The 21,759-nt window shown below is 43.7% G+C and overlaps 1 protein-coding gene across 2 annotated transcripts in view; it reads left to right on the forward strand.

Annotated features, from left to right (window-relative positions):
- The window catches only part of Kif16b (kinesin family member 16B), a 299,448-nt gene that overhangs the window by 43,602 nt on the left and 234,087 nt on the right, over positions 1–21,759 (forward strand). For both annotated transcript variants that reach the window (XM_029565752.1, XM_029565753.1), the window contains exon 12: positions 521–580. In XM_029565752.1, coding sequence (XP_029421612.1) covers positions 521–580 — 60 coding nt within the window. The remainder of the gene's footprint in view (positions 1–520; positions 581–21,759) is intronic.

Here is a 21,759-nt window from a genome sequence, read left to right on the forward strand (position 1 = left end):
TTTTTTTTTTTTTGCTCTTTCTGAATCAATTAAAGAAGCATCTTTTTTTTTCTTTTTTTTTAACTCAAAGATACAATGAAATTTATAAACCCCATTAATTAGCTACAAAAGCAAATTATCTCCTAGGAGGAAACTGCAATAGCCAAGGTGATTTAATCTAATTAGAAAGAAAAATAAATGACTGTTTATTTGAACTTAAAGTATCCTCAGGAAGAAGAAATACACTTTATGTGACCTTGTCATCTTTGGAGTTGTAAATTTGGTTAATAATCCAAAGTGTATACGATGGAAAAATATCATAAAACTCATTTGACATGTTTCCGTCTCTCCTTTGCTGTAATATAGGTTGTTGATGACACCAAGGGTCTGGTTTATATTTGGTGATGGTTCTTTCAAGGAAAAGAACTTGCTAGCTAAATGAGAAAAAAGTGTTTTCCTTAGTGTATAAGATTCTAGAAGTTTTCTAGATAAACATTATATTAATTTTCAATAAAACCATTATATTTTTTTTAAATTTTAGGTCCAAGAATTGACCAAGGAATGGACAAATAAGTGGAATGAAACCCAGAATATTTTAAAAGTAAGAGTATCTCAGTCTTTAAGTAGGTAATATGTTTTTTTCACCCTCTTTTCTAAAACCTGGTAGTTATGTGCTTTGCTCAAGGTAAGATCAATGGAGCTGATAAGGAGCTTCAGCCGGGTAGGAGTTCTGGGTTGTTTTTGAGGATGGGGGAGGGGTTGCCATTGCGCATTATAGCTGGGAGTTATAACATGCACAGGTCACTGATATTTCAGATGCATTCTGTATCTTTCACTGGTTGAAATTTCTCCATTTTTAGCTCAGCAAATTTAAAAACCTGTTATTCAAGGGCATCCACTTTGTTTCTACTTTTGTTAAAGTCGGTATTAAGAACAAATGTATTTATTTTTCCTGGCAATATTGTAATACTCTTTTACAGTGTGATTAGATTTTAGGAATTTCTAAACTAGTGATCTCCTGTCAGATTTTTTTCCCCTGCATGTCTGATCAGCTAGACTGTGTTGGTATGCATTTCAGCCAAGACTCACTGTAGAGGATGTCTGTAATTCAGGCCTTAGATTTTCATGCTCTGTACTGCAAACAGGAGCTTCCTTCTTTACATTTTTGGCTCACTTGGTTGGTGAAAGACCCTGTCACCTGTGGATGGTCAGCCACCCCAAGTTTGGAGTTGAGTTTGAATTTGATGCTTTGATGGTTTCTTGCTGAATTTATGTAAGAGAAGGCAGTTCAGAGGCTGTTGACTCTGATGCTTGCTTTGAGGTCTATTGAAGTGCTCCAAAGAATGAAAATGAAGCTCCACATGATGTTGGTGAGCAGAGCTTGATGGGACTCAACTGAATGTCTTAACAGAACCCTACTTGGATCTCCTTATGTGAAGTGCCATGTCCAGTTACTGGTTCATGGGGCACACTAGAAGGCCTGGATTAGCCTCGCGATCTCATCTAACAACAGTCTCATAGCACAGGGTCAGCATTATACTGTATAAAGTACGATTTGTATCAGCTCACTGAGGCAGCCTGCCCTGCTCTGGGGGTATGAAGACCTTTTGAGGTTGAAGGCTATGCTCAAGTTCTAGGTGGCAGTGGGTTGGGATCATGCTGGAGACTTTCTTTTCAAGTATACAAAGCACAGTGTTAAGTGAGGGTTTTTCCATTCAGATTCCCTTCATTCACCTTCTGTTCATAGTGAGAAAGCCATGCTGTTTTGAAATGCTGTGCTTCTGCACTGTTTTCTTTTTTCAGAATTAATTTATTAATTTATTTATTTCTGTAGTGCTGGGGATTAAACCCAGGGTCTTATATATGCCAGGCAGTTGCCCTCCCACTGAGCTACACTACAGCCTGCCTTTGTTGAGAGATAGCAGTCCTGAACCTGAACAAAGGCTTCACTCACATCTCAGAATAGTCCGATAAGAATAAGCACTGCCCAGGAGGTGCATGTATTTGTTCTTTAAGTTTCATCCACCTGAGTGATAGAATAGTGTCTTCTGAAGTCCAAGTCTTTTGACTCTTTGTGACATCGTGTAACTTTCCTCAGGGAATTTGCTTAAGATGCAGGACTAAAATGCATCCACTTATAGAATAAGCGAAATCATGGGTAGTAAGCTCTTTGAAAAGTCATTATTATATGTAGTCAGTAGACCAGAGGCTCGGAAGAAATGAAATGTACGTTTTAAGCATCATCTGCTGCTACTGTGGTGACTCTGCTTGCAGTGTGCTTTGAGGATGTGTGTGTGTGTGTGTGTGTGTGTGTGTGTGTGTGTGTGTGTATTTTGGCACTGCAGAATGAACCTAGTAAGCATTTACCTCAGGGTGACACCCCAGACTTTAATTAACTGTAATTTTATGTTGGGTTTTCTGACTTCTCTTCAAAATCACATCAGTGAAATCCCTGAAAGTTTTTGTAATTTTTTTTCTTGTAAGGTAATTCTGGGCTCTGAAGGTAAATCCTCTGATTCTTATCCCATTTTACATTCATCTAATTACCTTTATTTTTAATGTCTTTTCTGATAAAAAGAAAAACCTGTTATTAAGGGTCATGAGGAAGGCAAATGCTGTTTCCTGGTACCCCGTCCATTGTCCTCACATGTCCATTTCGAATTTCTCTGCTGGCATTTGCGCTTTGAGTCTGTGATCATTCTCTGACCACGTTTGATGCCTTAAGGACTCTTTTCATCTCCTATTGGAAGACAGTGCCTGCGGGCTGGGATCAAGACGGCTACTCAGACACTTATTTTGAAAGCCTTCCTTGGGAACTGACTGCCTTTCCTTGGGTGCACATCTTGTGTGGTTTCTGTAATCATCTCCTGTGTTTCTGCACTGCTTTCCATTTGTTAATCACTTGTGCCATTGATGCATGAAGCCACCCCAGCTCCAAGCCCGTCAGTGCTGAATGCTTACCTTCCTGTCTAGATGGGAGACTCCAGATTAATTTACCAATAAACATCTTAGGGAGTGGTTTCAGGAATGTGGAGCTCTGCCCTCTCATACACAGTGGACGTTTAAAGTCAATATGTTGAGTAAAGGTCCCTTGAATCTTAAACTTCTCTGCACCTTACAATATTCTGAGCTCTTGGATGGGCAGAAGCAAAGAGCGACTGTGCTCTCTTCTTTCTGCATCTAGTCTGTGGCTTCTCTTGCTCTAGAGTAGAGAAATCTGAGGTCTTGTTGCCTGACAGTGGAAGGACGGTGGCAGGCCTCTGGATGCATGCACGTTCTTTTAGCAGAGCTGATAGCAACATGGTGACAGTGGCTGAAACCTCCAGCTTCAGTCTGTGGAACTGAGAACTTAGATCTCAAGCTTCAGTTCCCTTTCTCACTCACTGGGTTGTGACACTTATCCATGACTGTCATGTGTACTGGTTCCCAGCTTTGAAGTTATGGTGGATGCCAACTTCTACCAAGTTAGCAGGGTAAGAAATGACATCCTATTCAGAGTCACTTTGAAAATAACTGACTATAGAGCATATGGTTATCTTAGAGGCAGGTCTTATGCCAGTTAGTAACATAGGGCAGTTCTATTACTGGGCTCTGTGCTTACCCCCTTCTCTCCCTAATTTACCTTCTTCATTTTAATTAATCTTTATTTTCCAAAGTGCAGACTGATCTTGAAAGGCTGGGGTCTTCTGTTCAGTTTCACCCATTCTGTTACATGTCCCTCTGCCCCATCATCTCTGGCTCCCTACCCACCCTGCTGGATGATGTGCTGGTCCCAAGTGCAGCAGGGAATTGAGTTTCATGGTGTCCTCTAGCCTTGGCTGCTGTTGTTGCATCATTAGGGAGGTTTCCCTTTCTCAGTCCCTCTGTCAGAATTCATCTTAAAGTTCCCTCCCTATCTTCGTAGAATGCATTTGCTTTTCCTCTGTGCTTTACAACATTTGGTTTTGCGTATGGTATAGTTTTCCTCATCATCTGAGTTACATAGTATTGATTTCTCTTGGTTCTGCCTGCCCTCCCTCCCCCCTCCATGTTGATGGACAAGCAAGGGCTAGAGATGGCCAAGGACTGTGTCTTTGTTATTCTGTGAACCAGCTCCTGCAGCTCTGCTTCTCACAGAACAACATACTCTGAAAGTTTACAGGACTAAGTTAGTAGGAAGCAAAAATGAAGCCCTCTGTCTTATCTGCTAAGGTTGCCATAACAAAATACCACAGGACTGGTTTAAACATCAGTTTTTTTTTTTTTTTTTTTTTTTTTTTTTTTTTTTTTTTTTTCACAGTCCTGGAGGCTGAAAGCCCAAGATCAAGACCAGGTTGGCCTTTCTTGAGGTGCTTCTCTTTGACTTGCAGATGACTGCCTCCTCTGTGTCCTCACAGGGCCTTTTCTTTGGTGCCTGTGTCCCCAGTCACCCTCTGTGTGTCCTAGTCACCATTTCTTATGAGGACAACAGTCATATTGTATTAGGGCCTACCCTAAAGGCCTCACTTTAACATAATCACCTCAGCTAATTAATTTCAACTTAATCAAATGTCCCATCTGCAGATATAGTCACATTCTGAGAACTTAGAGCTTAGAGCTTCACATTGGGGTCACACAGTTTATCCCACAGCAGCCTTGAGCTGTACAAATCTAATGGCCTCATGGGAAATTTAGCACACAGTGCTGAGTGGTCAGGGAGTCCTGACCGGGACTTAACCCCACCCCTGCTTTCCACCATACTTTTCTCATATTTGAAAGCCTTGTGCTCAACTGCCTAGTTTTGTTCTTGGAATGGTATGTGGCTGGATTCTCTGCATCATAGCCCATCCTTCACTCAGATCAGTAGATCCTAGCCTGTTCAAAGTGTGGTTTGTGAGTCCGCAGCACAGCAGACTTGGGAGATGAAAGCTTTGAATCCATTCTCCTGAGACAGGATCTGCATTGTAACCAGTTTGCCAGGAGATATGTTTGTACCTTTGAGTCTTGAGTAATGACACAGATCTGTCTTGCTGGGGAAAGGTGGAGTGACCCTGGGATTTTTTTGCCCTCAGATCCATTCTGCTTTGCCCTGTCCTGTGGGCACTGATCCTTACAGAATGCCCTTTCCCAGGCTTTCTTGGGCCCATGGGAGATTGAGAGCATCTGTAGTGGCAGGTGCTTCTTCTCCATGGCTGCAGGTCCTGCCAGCAAGGACCGGCCTGTGGTGGCTGTGGTTCTGATGGTGACACTGTCCTGCCTTCAGAAGCACCCCTCCTCTCCCTGTCCCTCCTCTGGTGGTCGTGTTTGCTTCCATTGCCTGTTTGTGGGTGGCCTCAGTGCCCCTGGTGGCTTTCCAGCATTGCTTTTACAGCTGACACTAAGCAGTTACAGTTGAGTGACCAGTCCCTTGGGTTTAAACACTGAAGTAGCTTCTCTTCCATGGTTAGACTTTGTATGGTACCCAAGCATGCTCCCACTTGGTCTCATTGCACTGCCAGCTGCTCAGGGCCTGGTGGTTAGCAGCTTGCTCCTCCTTTACCTTTACACCAGTCTTTCTAGTCCCTTTTAGATTGCTTGTCTCCCTGTGATTTCGATCCTTGCTGAATTTATCATAGACTGGGCTGACTCTTGGATGAATCTAGCTTCTGTAAGCCTTCACACCAAAGGCTTTGGTGTCCCCTTGCCTTGGTTCTCCTTTTGCAGGACCACAGCATTGTACTGATTGCATCATGTGTGAATACTGTTTAGAACCCTTTGGGTGGACCTTTCAGCCTGGCATTTTACAGATCTCAGATATTTTACTGCTGGTGAATTTTTTTTCAAGCTTTCTTCTGAAAGAATTCCAGAATCCTTTCTCCATTTCCACATCTCTCTCCCACCCCTGTGTTTTTATTGCTTTCTTGTTTATCTGCTTTGCACACATTTTTGTTTCTCTGGTCCGTAGTTTTATACACGGTTAAAGAAAAATGCCCAAGGTATGTTATCTGACTTCCAAAGAACTTCTTGAGCTCTGTGCTTCAATCACAGACAGTTAGGACTACAGCGTAAAGCTGTCAGTCCTGTGACAGATGGTATGGCAGAAGGGAGAGTGGCCTCTTTGTGTGTGTGTGTGTGTGTGTGTGTGTGTGTGTGTGTGTGTGTAGAGCTGAGCAGAACTACAGCGAGGTGCTTGTGGCCAGCTAGTGCTCTTGGTTGAGTCCTGCCAGCTTCGGTTGTTCTTGATTTACAAGAAACAGGGTCTCTTTCTTGCTGCAAATATAGCGTTTGATCACTCCAGTGCCTGGCTGAAATTTGTATTTTTGCTGCTCTGCACAGGGCTTCTAGCTCTGTAAAAGAGGAAGCAGGTTGCTCACACACAGACCCCCTAAGAGCAAAGGGATTTCCTCAGAAAGTGTGTTAGTTGCATAGAAATAACTTGATTTTTTTTAGACTTTAATGTAATTATTACTATATATCTTATAGCCAGTGAGCAATTGGTGTTTCTTGGACTGAATGTAGAGACCGGGGCATATTTGAACCTTGTGATGATGATGGGCTGGTTGTACCGATGGTTTAAGTCTGAATTGTACCGGTGGCTTCCTAGCCCTTCTCTGGGGAAGTTCAAGAGGTTGACACTACAAGTTCATGGCTGGGATGGGGAATACATTGATGGAAGGAAGCCTTTACTTTTTCAGAGCATCACAAGTAATAAGAAATGTAAGAAAATGAAACTGGGCTTCTTTCCTGGCTTAAGATTTTTTGAGTTTAAATTTCATGGAGAGGCATGCTATCAACCAGCTTATTTTTGTTTTATGATAGAATCAATCAGCTGAACCTTTTCTCTCTGGAAGACTGTGGCAGTCTATAAAAGAGTTTTTTCCTGGCTCTCTGCAGTTTTCCTTTTCGTGGACAAGATGCATGTGTATTGGAGAGGGCTATGGATTTGGAGCACTGCTGATAACTGGGGCATTTCTCAGCAGGCTTGTGATGTGCTGGGTTTGTGAAACAAGTTTCCTGTGGTTCTCTGGTTCTTCCTGACCAGGGCCCTGGACCTGAGGTTTCTGGAAAACCTACACCAAAGCATGGGGGACACGACATTTTTTTGTGGCGTCTCCCTGCCTTCTTGGTATAAGAATTAAACCTGAGGGACGGTCTGGGATAAGATTTTATTTATGGTCGTCAGCTTGCCCTAGATTTTGGATTTAGGAGGCATCACTTTCAGCCATAGAGTCTAGGCGTCCTTATCAAAAGCTGTTTAGGCATTTGGTGGTTCAAAACTCTGACCTTTGACTTTAGACTGTCACCCGTATTTGTTATAGTTTGTCACTGTTGTTCGAGAAATACAGAGTGTAATTATGCAGAATGGCAGGGGCATATTCTGAGAGGTACCTTGTTAGGCGATTTCATCATGTGACCAACATCATGGCACAAACTAAGATGTCGACAGCATCGATAGATGACAGAGTCTGATGGGACCACCTTGTGGCCATTGACTGAAGGGCTGCTGTGCAGGACATGACCACCTTGAACTCAAGCTCATTTGACTCATGGGCACATGAAGACAGCACAGTGACATTCTTCATGTCTATCCAGGATTGGCCACGGTGGGGCTTTTAAGTATCAACAATCATTCTCCTTTGATTTCCACTGTGAAAATAGTCCAACTCAGTATTTGCTTACTTAGTTCAGATCATGCCTTTAGAGTCTCAGTGCATTTCTTGTGAACTGCATTTTTGTCATTTTAATATATTTTGTTTTCAGGCTTTTTGAAGGATTTTGATAAGAGATAAGCTTTGCATGCTGATACTACCGTAAGCCCGAGTTGCTTCTCTCTGCATGCCGATGTCAGAGTAAACCTCGGTTGCTTTCTGGTGGCACGTTGATACTGCAGTAAGCCCGGGTTACCCACTATTTTGCCGGAAAGCTTCCAAGCATTACTTTTGAAAACACCCTCCTTGGAATGGATCCCTAGCTTGTCCTTTGCATCCGTTCCTCTGTTCGTCTCTTCTTCCCACCGTCATTCATTAAGCACATGCTTGTTGAGAATATCTTACCTGCTAGACATAATTTTAGGCAGTGGGCACACCCACCAGGCAAAGCAGCAAGCCCCTGCCTTTGTGGAGACTGCCTCTGGTGCTAAAAGACCCCCTCCCCACTTTTGGCTATGCTTTTGTACAGCTGTCATCCTCGCGTGTTGTCCTGACTCATTCTCTCATTGCTACTGGAACAGGCCAGATACACATTTGTTGATGAAACAGCACAGTCCTGTTTCCAGACTCTGCTGTTTGGGACTTCAAAGTTTGTAAATGCAGTACATCTTTACTTTTCAGTTCCAATATGTTTCCTTACAAGGATAGCTTATGTTGAATGAATTTATAGATGCATGTGTATCCCCGTCTCTTCCCCCCTCCCCTCCCTCCACTTTGGGAAGTCCTTGACACAGAAAATGTTTTATCAGTTCTTAACCACTAGCATATGATCTCCACAAGCACAGTTTCCTTTTGGGTTACTCAGGTCTGCACATTGAATAAGCATGTGGCTCTAAGGCCCATGTGGCTATATGTTACTGAAGAAGGTATTTGGAAGAATTGGCATTCCTGGAGATGAGAGGGAATGACATTGAATCATCATGGTACATGGCAACCCTCCGCATGCTTACCATCCTGTTAGATTATAAACACTTTGAAGTCTGGGATTGTGTTTTACTTATGTAGGAAGGGTTCAATGAAGAATTGCAGGACTCACTTGTGCTCTCCTATTTCTAAGAGGCTGAAGGACAAGTTCTAGGGTTTTTGCCTAAAAACTGCTTACAGACCTACTGACTTAGACCATTACTTGTCACAACTCCATGACCTGGGTTTGCACCATGGATTTTTTTTGAAGATCTATTTATTTTTGTTTTATATGTATGAGTATTTGCCTACATGTACATTTGTACACTGTGTGTGTGCGCCCAGTACCCGTGGAGGCCAGAAGAGGGTGTTGGATCCCTTGGAACTGGAGTTACAGATGGTTGTGAGCAGTCATGTAGGTACTGAAAATTGAATCAGGTCCCGTGCAAGAGCAGTGAATGCTCTTAACTGCTGAGTCATTTCTCCAGCTCCTGTACCAGCAGCTGCCCTACCACCTGCTTTGGTATGGTAGATTGGAGATGGCCTCACTCCTGTGGCTGGTGGTTGGCTCCATGTCAGCTGGGGCTGGTAGGCCTAGTATCTCTTATCTACCAGGAGGTTAGGTAGTTCATGTTGATCTCGGGTCCTAATTGCTGCAAGCAACAAGAAATCCCAGTGTCTAAGCATCTCATTTGCCAGTGTCTGATTTAGTAAAGTTTATATGTGGCTGAAATCAGTCAGCTGTGAGCTGGTTTTCAAAAGGTACATGAACAGGATGAGCAATGGTTCTTGCCATTTCCTACCCCAATCTCCTATTAGCATTTTTTCCACATTTGTTTTCCTTGTTCCTTTACCTTCCCAACTAGCCACACAGGTCTGAAAACTGTGAGTGTGTGCTCCTGGTGTTCATAGTGGGGAGAACAGAAAAGAGGGAGGATGGGGGATGTATAATAAAGATGATGAGAGAGGATTATTAAAGACCATCTGTCTCTTTGTTTATTCCGCAGACCAGTGTGGGTGACCTTGTGTCAGTACTCCTAGGGGCAACATACTTTGTCTTTTTATTGTGCCTTCACACATTCAGTCTTTTGTCTTCTTGATCTTTGAGAGAGAAGGATGCTTCTGTACTTTCTATAGTGTACAATTGTCAATTTGTCAGCCTTTCATTAAGTTTCTACTCTGGCTGTTAATTTCCAGCAAACTCTTTGTTCTCCCTATTCTGAAATTCTGTTCTTGCAATTGTTCTTTAAGATAAAAGGCAAAGTAATAAACAAAGTTCATCATTCTTTGCAGCCTGGACTTGATAATTAATAGGGGAAGTGGCTGTCGGTACTATAGTACTTGGCAGGGTCAGAGGACACAGTGAGCTTCATACACAGTAGCTCTGATCTTAATAATGCCAAGCTGACCATATCTTCTGTGACAGTTCCCACCTTTCAGAAGCTGCTCACAAATATAAAGGTATTCCGGATGTATGCTGGTTCTTACCTTTGAATAATGTTTCTGGGGCAAAAGGCCCAGAAATTAGTCAAATGCACCTTGTTAAATGTTGGTACTATGTGATAAATTATTTTGAACACATAAGGCCTTTTCTTTTGATCTTTTGCAGTGAGGCATACACATGGGCTCTTACTGCATATTTATTGCCATAGTCAGAAAGGAAAAGATTACCTGGTCATATAGAAGTGTGCTTTATGTACACCTGTACCCACTGGGTGCTGAATTATAGGAAGGTGGTTTAGTTGGCAAAGAAGCTTAAGGAGAAGCCATTTCATGGTGCAGATAAATTTGTTGTTCTTTTACACTAGTATACATTTAGCTTACCTTGGATGATTTTCAGAGCTGCAAGTTTGCAAAAGGGTGGGTGTCAACAGAGTCATGGTGAGCCTGCAAATCTTTCTGGACTGGTGACATTTACTCTGCATCCACCATTTACCGTTTTGCTGACCTTGGTGGCATTGACCTTTCTGTTCCCAGACTGTGATGGCAAGGTGCAGGCAGACTTGAGATGAGAAATGAGCACATGCAAAGTATAGAGAAGGGTCTGAACAGTCGATCTTGTAGGCACTGGGATGATGTCATCTAGGTCTTCCTATTACTTTTGTTTAGCTGAATCTATCCTCTCGATGTAAAACTGTGCTGCCAATAATATTTCTCTTCCTAATTGGGAAGATAAGATGTTATGTCTATGGAAACTTATTAAAGTCCATAGTTTGATGCAGAAAAGACATGGACTCTCCTGTGGAAATTTGATCTTATCATGTAATATTTGTTTTTTTACTTCAAATAACTGAAAACTCAGTTCCAAGCAGACTTAAATGGTTCAGATGGTTAACAAGCTCACAGGAAAGAAATATTAAGAAGTGACTTAGGAGTGGCTTAAGGCTCTGGCCTTCTAGGATTATTCTTGATTCTTTGTTTCGACGACATTTGACTTTCATCAAACTTAGTATATTGCCTGGCTTGGGAATAGCAAAGTGAAGGTAGCAGGTCCAGGTTCATGTCTCCTTACTATACCATCCAATTCAAATATGAGTTTGTGAGTGCACAGCAAAACCCCTTGGCTTTTCACTGATTGTTGTGTTGTTTTTTCCAGTCAGTGTGGTCAGGGGCCAGGTACTGACTGGTCCAGGCTCTACACCAATCACTATGAGAGGGAATGTCACCTTCACGGGTGCTGAGTTGGGTCCATCTTTGGGGCTGGATTGAGGGTAGAAAAGCTGCTTGCCATAACTGCTGTATGCAGGGGTGACCAGAGTAGGTGAATTTTAGTGACACTGTTCACATTTTCTGTCATAGAGAACCTACACACTGACTGTAAGGTAAAATCTAATGAAATCTAATTCACAGTCAAGGTCAACAGTAGGTACATGATCACTAATGTGTGCTTTTATTTCTTGAGAGAAAACATTTTGAGTACTTCCTTTATGACTCTGGAATCTCATGTTCAGCGAGGGAAACTAACTGAACAGCAGTGTCACAATATGAATGTCTATAGTTAATGGGAATGGCCTCACTCTTCTGTGTTGAGTTGAAATAAGGCACACAGTGAATCTCATTTCTGCAAAGATGGCTTCTTTTTCTCCTCCCCTCCCTTCCCTTCCACTCTCCTCTCTTTAGTGTTTTTGAGGTAGGGACTCAGGTAGCCCACACTGGCCTCAAACTCCCTATGTAGCCCAGGATCACTCAGAACTTCAGATCCTCACATTTCCTCTTCCTAGTGCTCACAGGTGTGACACCATACTTGGCTTATGAGTCTGTTAGGGACAGACCCCAGGGCCTTATGTATACTAGACAAGCACTCTACCAACTCAGCGGTAGCCCCAGCCCTCCTATGTGCTTTTGAACTTAATTTCTAGTTGACCCCTTTGGCTAACAGTTTTGTATTGCAACCTACCTAGCAACAGTTGCTATGTGTAGCAGTTTGGCATCTCCCTGTATTCATATGCCAAAGCATGTTTTAAGAGATTACTTTTACTAAGCACCAGGGTTGAATTTGCTTTTGCATTATTTAAGGATGACAGCAGTTTCCTTTTACTACTGGCAGCAGAACTCCAAGTCTCTTAGCAAAAGTGATGGTTTTAAGAAGTATGTATCTGTAAGACAGTATAATTAGCAAGTGGACAGCTCCTGAAAAAAGAAATATGGACCTATATTGCATGCTGATATTTATTGCTAAGATATCCTGATGCTTGCAAAAAGGGAGGAGGTTATAAATCTCTGTCATCTTATCTAGTGCTCTGTGGCATCTGCTTTGCCAGGTAAAAGCAGCCTTCCTGAGCAAGATACCTGTGTCCCAAAGATGAGAGAAGTTAGTTCCAAATAGTTCTGACTTCCTTAACTTTGGACAATACAGGGGGCTGGAAGGATGGTTCAGAGATAGAACACTTCCTGCCTCTTCAAATGGACCCAGGTTTCATTTCCCACAACCTCCTGACAGCTAACAGCTGCCTGTCCAGGGGATGGGGATCCATCACCCTCTTCTGGCCTTTGTGAGCATTATACACATGTGGTACAGTTACATACATGTAGGCAAAACACTCATATGCATAAAATTTTAAAAAATTAAAAAATTTGGACAACACAGATATCTGTGAAGATGATCACTCTCTGTAGCCAATATTCTGCATTTTGCTCTGTTGTAGTTAAGCTACTCTTGTTCCTGCCTTTAAAGTAAAAATGATATTGATAACGAACAGATTTGACCCCTACATCATGCTACAGGAATGACTGTAGCATGTCTGCAAATTGCTAAGTCAATTTTTATCATCCAAAATAATTAACATATGAGTTATTTCCATGTCATAAGAAGTTGATTTTCCATATGAAAGTGGCCTCCCTACAGAACCTCTAGGGAACACACTCTCTCTCTCTTTCTCTCACTCTCACTCTCACTCTCTTCTCTCCTCTTCTTTCTCCCTCTGTCCTCCCCCTTTTCCACCCTCCCCTCTCTTTCCCCTCCCTCTTTTCTTTGTCTGTGTGTGTGAGAGTATATACATGTATAGGTATGCATGTGTGTATGTGGAATATGGGAGAAGGCTAGAGATTGACCCTAGGTGCTGTTTCTTAGGAGCTATCCATTGTTTTTCAGAGAAAGGGTCTTTCTCTAGCCTAGAACTCCTTAAGCAGGCTAGACTGGCTGGTGAGTGAGTTCTTGGGAAATAGTTGGGTTTTTTTTTGTATTTTAAAAAAATTTTGTGTCTTTCATATATAACATCTTAATTATGTTTTAGTTTGTTTCTCCATTGCTGTGACAAAATACTCTTAGGGAGGAAAGGGTTTATTTTATCTTACATCTCCCGGGTCACAGTTCATCAAGGAGCCCAAGGTAGGAACTCAGAGCTGGAACCTGGAGGCAGAAACTGGAGCACAGGCCATGGAGGAACACTGCTTACTGGCTTGCTCCCTGGCCCCTGCTCTTATGCAACACAGGCCCACCTGCCCAGGGGTGGCACCACCCACAGTGGGCTGGGCCCTCCCATATCACTCATCAAGAAGATGCCCCTCAGACATGGCCACAGGCCAGTCCAATAGAGGAAATCCCCCAGTTGAGGCTCCCTCAACCCAGGTGTGTCAAGTTGACACTAAAGCTATCCAGCACAGTCCCACTCCATGCTTATGGAAGCATACCTTCAAAATCACTATTTTTAGGCATGTGCTCTGAAACTTGCTAGAGTTGAGAACTGTACCCATAATACAGATGTCAGGTTACATGTTAAGAGCACTTCTCCCATGCTGATGCCCATGTAGCTTCCTATAGTGGTCTGAGACCTCAGGCTGCATTCATGAATTCATTAGGTGATATTGGGTGATACCATTAGAAATGCAATTTCAGATGAATTGATTCTTTTTGTTAAATAAAATAATTTCTTCATAGAACCTTTCACCAAATTAGCTATGCTTTTTAATTTAGGAAATAAAATGCAAATATGTATATAATATATGGTATATATATATATTATATAGTATATATATATCTTCTATATCTGCTTCCACCCTTGTGACTCACACCCAGCTCAAGATAGAGGATGATTCTAAATTCTGAGACCTCTTGACCTGTGGCCATCCATCTAGTCCAACTTCATGGTTGTCGCCACTGCTGCCTGATCCCGAACCCCAGGGCTGGTGAGGAGACTGTGTCAGCAGAGCTGCATTCAGACACAGGAGACCAGGTTCAGTGACGCAGATCTATTTTATTGAGGAATTTACAAGCTTATATAGGGTTCTTGGACCAATCAGACAAGGGTGCAACGACTATGCCATAGATGGGCAGCCCTGGTTCCAGGACCAATCAGACAGGGATAAAACGACTATGCCATATATGGGCAGCCCTGGTTCTGGTAATCATGTGACCATGGTTGTTGTTATGCCCACGTGCTGCAAGCTGTAGATAAACCACAACCTGGAATTTCAAGGGGTGGCGACTAGGGAGTGGTGAGCCTTAAGTGTCAGCTCTATGACTTGCCAAATGGAGCGATAATCACAAGGTGTTCCTTGTGGCTCCAGTGGTCGGGCCATTGCCTCAGGCCTGCTGTATGGCTGTCATTATGACTTCCACTCTAGGCTCAAGCCTGTCTCCCACATCTCCCCCTTTCTTTTTCCAAAGAAGCAGTAAGTGCTAGAAGTACAGCCAAGTGAGAGTATCGGGAATGTAGGAACTTATCGCGGATTTTATTGTAGAGAGGTCAGTAGGCCCCTCCCAATAGGTGATGTTGGTAGGTAGCCAAATAAGAGCAGGTAGGTGTACCAGGCGGGCATATATCTCTCTATGGTCGCAGCAGTTGGAGATAAGGCATTTTGTACGGTACAGCTGGAATCTGAAGTATTGGATAACAACCAAAATTAGGGAGTCCAGTACTGGCATTATTGGACCAGAAGGTAGGTAAATAGCATGCCTCCAGGCCATAGGCAAAATCCTAGGGGGAAAAGGAATGGCAGCCCATACGGTTGTCGCACGAACCTGAGAATTTGCTGTAATAATAGGGCACATAATAAGAAACATAGACAAGGGATTCCCTCTAGTTTGAGGATTTTGGTTAGCAATAGTCTTTGTTTGTGAAGTGAGATGCTTAAGGTCTCCCCAGGTTATCAGATGTGCTGTCGGGGCCAGTAGCTTCCGTGGTCTGTGGCAGCAGACTGGTCTCTTGGTGGCCTGTAGTTTTGTTCCCTGGATTGTTTCTTCTAGGGTCAGGGCCACCATTCTGGAGTTGGTGGCTGTGGAGGGGGGTTTTCCATTGTAGGCAATTTTAATATTTTGGGCTGGGACCCAGATGGGGGCTGGGACATTGTCTGGAAAAACACAAGCATAGCCTCGCCCTTGGGATAGTAGTAAATGTGGACTCTTCCATTTTCCTGTGAGCAGGTCTTTCCAATGAACCATAGGGGCAGGAGTGGGGTTGGTGAATGTTCCCCAGTGCTTTATAGCAGGTGGGAGACCATTGGCATCAAATTTTAGAAAGTTTAAGAGAAATAAGGCTTGTATAACAAAATTAGGACCTTATAGCGAGGACCTTCATTTTTGTCTCCCCCTATTTTTTATATTTGTTTAATAAGTGTTTGATGGGCATCCTCAATAATACCCTGACTCTGAGGATTGTAAGGGATACCAGTTATGTGTTTAATATTCCAGTCAGTACAGAATTGGCAGAAGACTGTAGAAACATAACAAGGGCCATTGTCTGTTTTTATTTGTCAGGGGATCCCTATGAGGACCATAGCATGTTTAACAGTTTTTGTAGCATGAGCAGCAGTCTTGCCAGAGCAGGCCAAGGCAAAATGGATATTGGAATAAGTATCAATAATATGATGGACATATTTAAGCTTGCCAAAGGATGGAAAATGTGTTATGTCCATTTGGCAGATTTTATTAGGGCTAAGGCCTCTAGGGAGGGTTCCTGTAGATTTTAATGGACCTAAAGGTATAAAGGGGGCAAAGAGGAGCAAGCATGAACCAAATGTTTGCAGCTCTGTATTGGTAGAGTAGGGAAGAGTCTATGTATAGCCTCGGGGGAAGATGGAATCGAGCATGTAGAGCCATAGCTTGTTGTAGGGTAGCGGGATCCAAGGTAGCAGTCATTACTAGTTTATCAGTGGTAGTACTGCCTTCTGCTAAAAGTCCTGGAAGATTAGTATGGGAGCGTAGATGTTGAACGTACCAGGGGTAGGGCGTTGTTCAAGTAGCAGTTGCAAGGAGGAGGGTAGTAAATCAAGGGGGCTACCACAAAGTCTAAGGGCTGTGAAAGCTAAGCTTTGTATGGTCTGGACCACATAAGCACTGTCTGAAAATATATTGCACGGGGTTGTGGGAAAGTCTTGAAAGACTTGTAACATAGTGGACAGTGCTCCAAATTGTACTGATCCCGGAAATGAAAGGATCTTTTGTGAAGAGAGCTGTCCCTCATGGAAGACCACGTAACCAAATTTATGTTTGCTGGAATCTGTGAAGATTAGAGGAGCCTTAGGAAGGGGGTTGCGTTTAGGAAGCACCTGGAGAAATAAAGACAAAGGAAGCTGTCTTATTCCTTAGAGGAGCCTATGTTTGGGGTAATGATTATCATATTTTCTCTGATAAGTGAGTAGGAGAGTTTGAAAACCAGGATCATCAAGAAACAATGTTTGGAGCATGGGAAGTGGAAGAGGGAGGACCAGCGACTCTGGGTCGCAGCCACATAAAAGGCGGGAGGTTTGAACGAGCTTAAGGGCTATAATTGCCCAGGCCTCAATTACAGGAGTAACTTTCTATAATTGACTCCAAGAAGAGTGGACCCATATCAATGGTCCCTGGGCCTGCCAAAGTGCTCCCATTGGGGTGTTCTTTGTTGGAATGACTAAAGCCTGGATAGACTGTCCAGGTTGTACCCTATTAACAAATGTTTGAGACAAGTGTGTATTTATTATTGTTATAACATGTCAAGCCTCAGGTGAGACTTTGCGGGGAATGGTGGCTGTTTCAGCGCCCCACAAGAGGTCAAAGAGTGGTGTAAGCTCTTCTGTGGACATGGGTAGAAAGCCCCATATCCAATTTATGTTGCCACAGAGGGTCTGTGCCTCAGAGAGGGTGATCTTACCGGGTAATGTAAGAGCAGGAGCTATAGGGTGGATGACATCCCAGATAGAATGGCCCAGAAAGGTATATGTGGCATGCAATTGAATTTTATCTGCAGCAATAGTGCGGCCCAGCACTCGGAGATTTGTTTTAGTTTTTGAAAAGCTCCTTGTAGGATCTTAGGGTCCTTATGAGCAATAAGAATGTCATCCATTTAGTGTAAGATATACACCTCAGTCAACAAAGGCCTGCATGCATGGGCCACATAATATTGGCAAATGGTAGGGCTGTTTTTCATGCCTTGTGGAAGGACCTTCCATTGATAACGTTGGACTGGGAGAGTATGGTTAGTGGCAGGCACAGAAAAGGCAGAATAGGGCTTGTCATCATCATGGAGAGGAATAGAAAAGAAGCAATCTTTTATATCTATTATAATGGTCTCACATTTTTTAGGAATAGCTGCCGGGTGTCGCAGTCCTGGTTGTAATACCCCCAGGGAGTCCATCTGATCACTGCCAGCCCTTAAATCATGTAGAAGTCTCCAATTTCCTGATTTCTTTAGAATGATAAAAATAGGGGAATTGTGGGGGCTAAGAGAGGGCTCTATATGACCCAAAGACAATTGTTCCTGGATTAGTGTAATTAAGTGGGTTGACTTATGGGAAGGAAGAGGCCACTGCTCCTCCCATATCGGAGCCTTTATTTTCCAAGTTAGTTTAATGGGGGGGTTGGGCAGTGGGGCAGTGGCTGCTAGAATTGGGGGTAGGGACTACATGCATTTTCTGTTAGTTAGTTAGTTATGCAGTCATCCTAAAAGGCCTTGTCATCAGTGGTTAGAACAACATCCATGCTAGTAAGAATGTCCCTTCCCCAGAAATTATGAGGAAGTCCTGTGGCTAAAAGTGACTTGATTGCTCTGGTGTTGCCATCTGGATCAGTCCAGACCACAGAGTGTTGGACCTGTTGAGTTTTTGTAAACTTCTAACCCCCTGTACGGGAGGTCCAGGCCTGCAATGCCAGTGGGGCAATGTCTCCTCCTGTCTGATTATTGTAATATCAGCTCCTGTATCAATTAAGCCTTTAAATATATGTCCATCCAGGGTAAGCTGCATTCTAGGCTTATGTAAGTCAATAGGCGCCATCCATTGAACGTGGGGGATGGGAACCCCTATTTCCTCCCTTTGGGGCGGGGCTGAGAGATGCTCCACTGGCCATTTAAAGGCCCCTTTTTATGGGGTTGCTGCCCACATCCATCTTAGATCTGCATTTTCTTGCCCAATGAAAGCCTTTATAGCACTTTGGACATTTGGATGGAGAAATTTTGTTTTTCTTGGCCTCCTTGATAAGTTTGTTGGGACAGTTGTGAGTCCAATGGCCCTGTCCCCCACAAATCCAGCATTTGGTTTTATTTGTACTCATTGAAGACTGTTGAGTGGCCAGAGCCTCTGCAAGAGCAGTGGCTTGGGCCGGAGCTGTCCCAACATCCCTACAGGCACATCCATTCAGATGCATCCTTGTGTCTTACAGGTCCTATGGCCAGGTGACACTCAGTAGAGCAGCCTTCATATACAAGATCCTTAAGTAGAGCACCAGCAGCTCCCCAATGACTTATTTTTCTGTTTATATTCTGTTGGCACCTTTCAACAAAGTCAGAGAAAGGCTCGGCTGGCTTTTGCACTAGTTTGGTTAATTTAGTATCACTATGCACTGGCATACTCCAAAAGGCACGCAGCGTGCAGAGTCAATCCAGCTCAAAATAGTGAGGAGGTCCCTGTGCCTGAGCCTGAGGAGTCTCATAATTGCCTCGCCCTACCAGGTCATCAAAACCTATGTTTTGAAGATTAGCACATCTGTTGTGGTCTGTCTGTTGTTCACATTTATCCTGATAAGTGGCCTTCCATAAGAGGAAGTCACCCCCTTGCAAGCATGTGTGGGCGATATGCTGTCAATCATAGGGTGTATTGGCCGCATGACTGATTGTATCCAGAATTTGACCGAACCAGGGAGAATGGATACCATCCTCAAGTGCCGCTTTGCACAGCTTTTTTAAGGTGTCATGGGAGTAAGGATTCCAAACATTTGGATTTTGTTGGCCCTGAACAATGGTAACAGGAAAAAACTGTGGGATGTCCCCTCTCATTCCAGACAAAAGGGAGGTTGGTGGAAGAGTTTTCCAGACTTCCTCCCCAAGGGGGCGGGTAAAGGGAAGGGGCTCCCTCGCAGGCACCATATGGTGGCAGCGTATGGCCATCGCCCTGTAATGGCGGGGCAGAGGGCAGGGCAATTTTCTGTTTTTTACTAAGAGTGTCATCAAGACATTGTTTTTGCTTTTTTGAGTCTTCGGCACTAAATACTTCCTTCTTATCAGAGCAAGGCTCTGGTAGCTACACTTTTGTCGAGAACTCTCGGGGCAAGCCATCCTCAGTGTCCTGTTTTTGAATTGCTTATCTATCTCCTTTAAAATAAGATTGCCTTGTTCAAAGGAGTCAGGAGGGACTCCCCAAAGAGAGGCCAGAATGGCAGTTACAATAGGATAGGATGATCCAGACTGCGATTGTCCCTCTCTGACCTCCCTTTTTCTTGCTAAAAATAATACACGAGCCCATTGTTCAGGATCCCAGTGGCAGGATTCTGTAGACCAAGGGGCAAGAGCTAATACTTCATCTGGCACCTTAGCTACATCCTTTTCTGTTACCCTGATTAGCCTGCTCCTGAGGAGAGAAACCAGTGCTGCAGCACGGGACCAGTGGTAGCTGGATGACTATTCCCCATTCTGAAGGTCACTCACTCTGCAAGATGTACCCAGAGGGACTCAGGAGCCACTTAAGGAGATGATTGGCAGAGACAGGAGCGACATGCCAAACCAAAGTCTGCAAGCCAATAAAGCAGGAACGCAAGGATGAGGGGAGTGATCACCCACAGTGAAAAAGGGGTGAGAAAGAAGGCATTCCGTGCTCAAACTTGAGCCCCATGTTGGGCTCCAGCTGCAGCCGTCCGTCCGGTCTACCTTCACGGTCGTCACCGCCACCGCCCGATCCCGGTCCCCAGGGCTGGTGAGGAGACTGTTTCAGCGGAACCTCATTCAGACACAGGAGAACAGGTTTAGCGACACAAATCTATTTTATTGAGGAATTTACAAGTTTATATAGGGTCTCTGGACCAATCAGACAAGGATGCAATGACTATGCCATATGTGGGCAGCCCTGGTTCTGGGACCAAGCAGACGGAAACAATGACTGTGCCATACATGGGCACAGCCCTGGTTCTGGTAATCATGTGATCATGGTTGTTGTTATGCCCACGTGCTGCAAGCTGTAGATAAACCGCAACCTGGAATTTCAAGGGGTGGTGACAAGGGAGTGGTGAGCCTTAAGCATCAGCCCTACTTCTTGACAAATGGAGCAATAATCACAAGGCATTCCTCATGGCTCCAGTGGTCGGGTCATTGCCTCAGGCCTGCTATATGACTGTCATTATGACTTCTACTCTAGGTTCAAGCCTGTCTTCCACATTGACCCTTGTCCCTTCTTGGTCAGTTACTTCCTGTTCTTTTCTCCCAGAGGTAATGACTACTCCAGCATCTGTTTCACAGTCCAGCTTGCCTTTTCCTGAGCCTTATACAGATGGAGCCATATAATGTATTTTGTTTTGGTGTTTGGCTACATTTGTAAGCATGTTGCCTGTAAGATTCATTGATGTTGTATAGCAGCCTTTCTCTCTCTCTCTCTCTCTCTCTCTCTCTCTCTCTCTCTCTCTCAGAATAGGGTCTCTCTCCCAGGCTGGCCTTGAACTTACTACATAGCTGAGGATGATCTTGAACTCCTGCTCCTCCTCCACCTCCAAAGTGCTGGGATCATAGGTAATATGCCTCCACTCCCGGCTTGTCTTGTTCTTTAGTGTGAGCCTCTACTGAGGTCTTTTTCTGCCCTACCCTCATGGTAACGTCCACTTGGGGATAGTCTCCAGGGTTGCGGTTACTATGATTAGCACCTGTGTGAGCCTTCTTGATCCTGTTTTGCTGGTGTCTGCACTCATGAGCCTCTCATGAGAGCTGGGCCCCACCCTACATTTCTCCTGCTTATGTCAATCCTGCCTTTATGGCCTAAGCCTAGTACCCCTTCCACTGCATTCAGCAAAAGGTAGGCCTGGCAATCAAGGCAAGACACCTTGCCTCACTGGATCAGGTAAGTGTGTCCAGAAAGGGCAACTCTCTTATCCACAAACAGCAGATGTTGACCTGTAGTCCATGTTAGTGCTGTAAATACACATTTTCTCTTTCTCTTTTGGTGAGCACAAATTCTAATAATCTGCTTTTTTTTTTCTGTCTTTTTGAGACAGGGTCTGCCTGTAGCCCCAGCTGTCCTGGAACTCACTTATGTAGACCAGGCTGGCCTTGAACTCACAGAGATCCGCCTGCTTCTGCCTCCTGAATGCTGGGACTAAAGACGTATGCCACCACGCCTGGCTTGCTTTATTTATTTTTGATTATTTATTTAATAACCACATACTTAGAAGAAGCTTTTCATTACAACAGCATTGACATATTCAATAACAATTTTCTGAGCAAAGATGCATCTCTTTCAAACTAGGCTGTACATTTTTAGGTTTAAAGTTGAATTATTACAATTATATAACATTGTACTCAGTATAAACCCTATAAGACATAAAATTAAATGAGGTTTCAAC

Source organism: Nannospalax galili, unplaced genomic scaffold (genome assembly GCF_000622305.1).
Source record: "Nannospalax galili isolate Female #2095 unplaced genomic scaffold, S.galili_v1.0 scaffold1118, whole genome shotgun sequence".
Taxonomy (NCBI): domain Eukaryota; kingdom Metazoa; phylum Chordata; class Mammalia; order Rodentia; family Spalacidae; genus Nannospalax; species Nannospalax galili.